The 2,572-nt window shown below is 45.7% G+C and overlaps 1 protein-coding gene across 2 annotated transcripts; it reads left to right on the top strand.

The window, feature by feature from the left end:
• The first annotated feature begins 425 nt into the window (after positions 1–425).
• her9 (hairy-related 9) lies at positions 426–2,229 on the top strand. Of its 2 annotated transcripts, none has more exons than XM_083569566.1 (4): positions 426–737; positions 966–1,061; positions 1,193–1,280; positions 1,396–2,229. In XM_083569566.1, the coding sequence occupies exons 1-4, from the start codon at positions 630–632 to the stop codon at positions 1,956–1,958; spliced, it is 855 nt and encodes a 284-aa protein (XP_083425692.1). In that variant the 5' UTR covers positions 426–629; the 3' UTR covers positions 1,959–2,229. The 2 variants fall into 2 exon arrangements, with proteins under 2 accessions (XP_083425692.1, XP_083425691.1); XM_083569565.1 differs by having other exon boundaries at positions 1,393–2,229.
• The last annotated feature ends 343 nt before the right edge of the window (positions 2,230–2,572 follow it).

The raw sequence follows: 2,572 nt of genomic DNA, 5'->3' as shown, positions 1-2,572 counted from the left end.
GAATATATGCGTTTATTATTATTAATATGATCATTAAGACGCGCATATGAAGAACAGTGAAGGGGTTTAACGAGGCACCTTTTTTAAAGCATATATATTGTGGAAAGGTCGCCAGAATGGAAGAAGAAAAAAAGGGGAAACTCGAAAGCGGTCGCGGCGTTTCCCCGATTCCCCTTATCACTTCACAGTTGAGAGAGAGAGAGACTCTGCGCTCGCCACTTTGTTGTTTGTCCCTGCAGGGCTGATTGAGCAGCGCGTGACTGACAGCCCGCTGGGGTGTTGTCCAATCAGCGGTCTGCCCGCGCCCGATGGGTGAGTCCGCGCGCCCATTGGCTGAGGCGAGTGTGGGAAAGAATGCAGAGAGGGTTTCACACGAACCGGGAGCACGCGAGCGACCTATAAATACCGGCGGCGTGTGGCAGAGAGGAGACTCGACTCGCCCTGTGAGTACTCATGTGACAGCTCGAAGTTTTGAAGTGATAGCAGCTGGGACTTGTGCTTTCCCTCTATCTCTCTCTCTCTCTCTCTCTCTCTCTCTCTTTCCCTCCCTGTGACAATCTCAAGGGTTCAGCATCTACTTCCAACGGATTATATCATTTTTTCCCCATTTAAGGACAAACGTTTCAATAATGCCAGCCGATACAATGGAGAAACAAACAGCATCCCCGATTGCTGGAGCTCCTGCAAGCGGAACACACACCCCGGACAAACCAAAGAATGCTAGTGAGCATAGAAAGGTAAATAAACAGAATTATTCATATTTTCGAAAAAAAAAAAAAAAAAAAGTGCCTTCAATTTGTCGTTAAGAAACCAGGCCTAATGTCATGCATTTCAGTGATGGCCCAAGCATGCATTCATGCAGAAACACTTTCTACACTTTTTTTAAAAATATGAGTTTGTTTATGTTAAACTGGTACTATAAATGGGTGGTGATGCAAACTTATGGTGTTCCTCATCATTTGCAGTCTTCAAAGCCAATCATGGAGAAACGCCGCAGAGCAAGAATCAACGAAAGCCTAGGCCAACTCAAGACTCTCATTCTCGATGCCCTCAAAAAAGATGTAAGTTTCACCATAAAAACAAAAATCTTCCTGGTGTAAATCAGTTATTTTTTGTTTGTTTGTTTGCATTAACAAACAACATAGTTCCAGCATGCACTTATTGACATTGTCATGCGTGTTTTGATCAATAGAGCTCGAGGCACTCTAAATTGGAGAAAGCTGATATTCTCGAGATGACAGTGAAACACTTGAGGAACTTGCAGAGAGTTCAGATGACTGGTAAGTTGAACAACCTCATCTACCTTATCTTGCTTTTTATTCAAATCGTTTGCTCGTGTCGTTCGTTTTACGGTCCAATTTAAAGTTTTTCTTTCCCATGTTTTTCTTCCAGCAGCCATGTCAACCGACACCGCCGTCCTGAGCAAATACCGCGCAGGATTTAGCGAGTGCATGAATGAGGTGACGCGCTTTCTGTCCACGTGCGAAGGCGTCAACACGGAGGTACGGTCACGGCTTCTGAACCACCTGTCCGGCTGTTTGGGGCAGATGATGGCCTTGAATTACCCTCCGGCTGCACCCGCTCAGCATTCTCACCTAGCGCAGTCTATGAACGTGCAACTTCCTTCCTCGGCGGTGAGCTCGAAGCTGAGCCCGTCTGACTCGGTGCCGTCCAAAGTGTTCGGGGGATTCCAGCTGGTGCCCGCTACTGACGGACAGTTCGCCTTTCTCATCCCTAACCCAGCGTTTGCCAACGCTACGACCCCAGTCATCCCTCTCTACGCTAATGCTGGAGTTCCGGTGGCGGTCAACGCGAGCCCTGTGCACGCGAGCTCGGCCCCGCCGGCGGTCTCCCCAGTGCAGGGCATGACCTCGTTCCCCGTGGTGTCACAGGCTGCAATTCCGGTTGGTGTGAGCGCGGGTCCGGAGAGCAGCGAGCCGGTGTGGAGGCCCTGGTAGACCTCCGAGTGTCCTCTTGAAGAAACCCAAATTGTTGAGTTCCGTTTTATGGGACTGTATAAAAACTTTGAGCATGTTGTTCATATTGAAATGTTTCCAATATTTGGATTTGTTTGATACATATGCTGTTAATTCGATAGAAAAAACAACAAAACACCCAGAAGTACTTTTTTATTAAATAATTTAGTTTTGTACAAAGTTTGTAAAAGATGCCAAAGTGTTACTGTTTATGTTTTTATGTGAATGTGTGAATAAAACCGTAATAACAAAACCTTCTCTCTTTTTTTTTTAACTCTTTATTAATCAAGCAATCTTTTAAAACAAAGACTGGTTTTAAAGGCTTAAACCTTGGCCAGGTTCAGTCTAGACCATCTTCATCTAGGCTACATTTTACTTTATGTGTGTGTCTGTGAGACCTGATAGTTGAGCAGAAGAAATAATAATGGATCAGCACAAGAGGGTCGTGTTTTCCCTCCATTTCTTTTCTCTTTTCCAAAAGGTAATTAACAGCTTACAGGGTCTCATCCTGTATGCAGCGGGATCTGTAAGAAGTCCCAACCCCAGTGAGTGGTCTTGGAGATGCGCTTTAGGGGTTATGTAGGTAACGCATTGTC

Source organism: Silurus aristotelis, assembly GCF_946808225.1.
Source record: "Silurus aristotelis genome assembly, chromosome: 19".
NCBI classification, from domain to species: Eukaryota; Metazoa; Chordata; class Actinopteri; order Siluriformes; family Siluridae; genus Silurus; species Silurus aristotelis.
This window is presented reverse-complemented; position numbering and strand designations above follow the sequence as displayed.

What these genes read in the sequence shown, in the direction of transcription:
- her9 (XM_083569565.1), top strand. Translation starts at nt 630, where the DNA reads ATGCCAGCCGATACAATGGAGAAACAAACAGCATCCCCGATTGCTGGA. An exon ending in ATGCTAGTGAGCATAGAAAG is followed by an intron (nt 738 to 965) that starts GTAAATAAACAG and finishes CATCATTTGCAG; the next exon opens with TCTTCAAAGCCAATCATGGA. An exon ending in TCGATGCCCTCAAAAAAGAT is followed by an intron (nt 1,062 to 1,192) that starts GTAAGTTTCACC and finishes TTTGATCAATAG; the next exon opens with AGCTCGAGGCACTCTAAATT.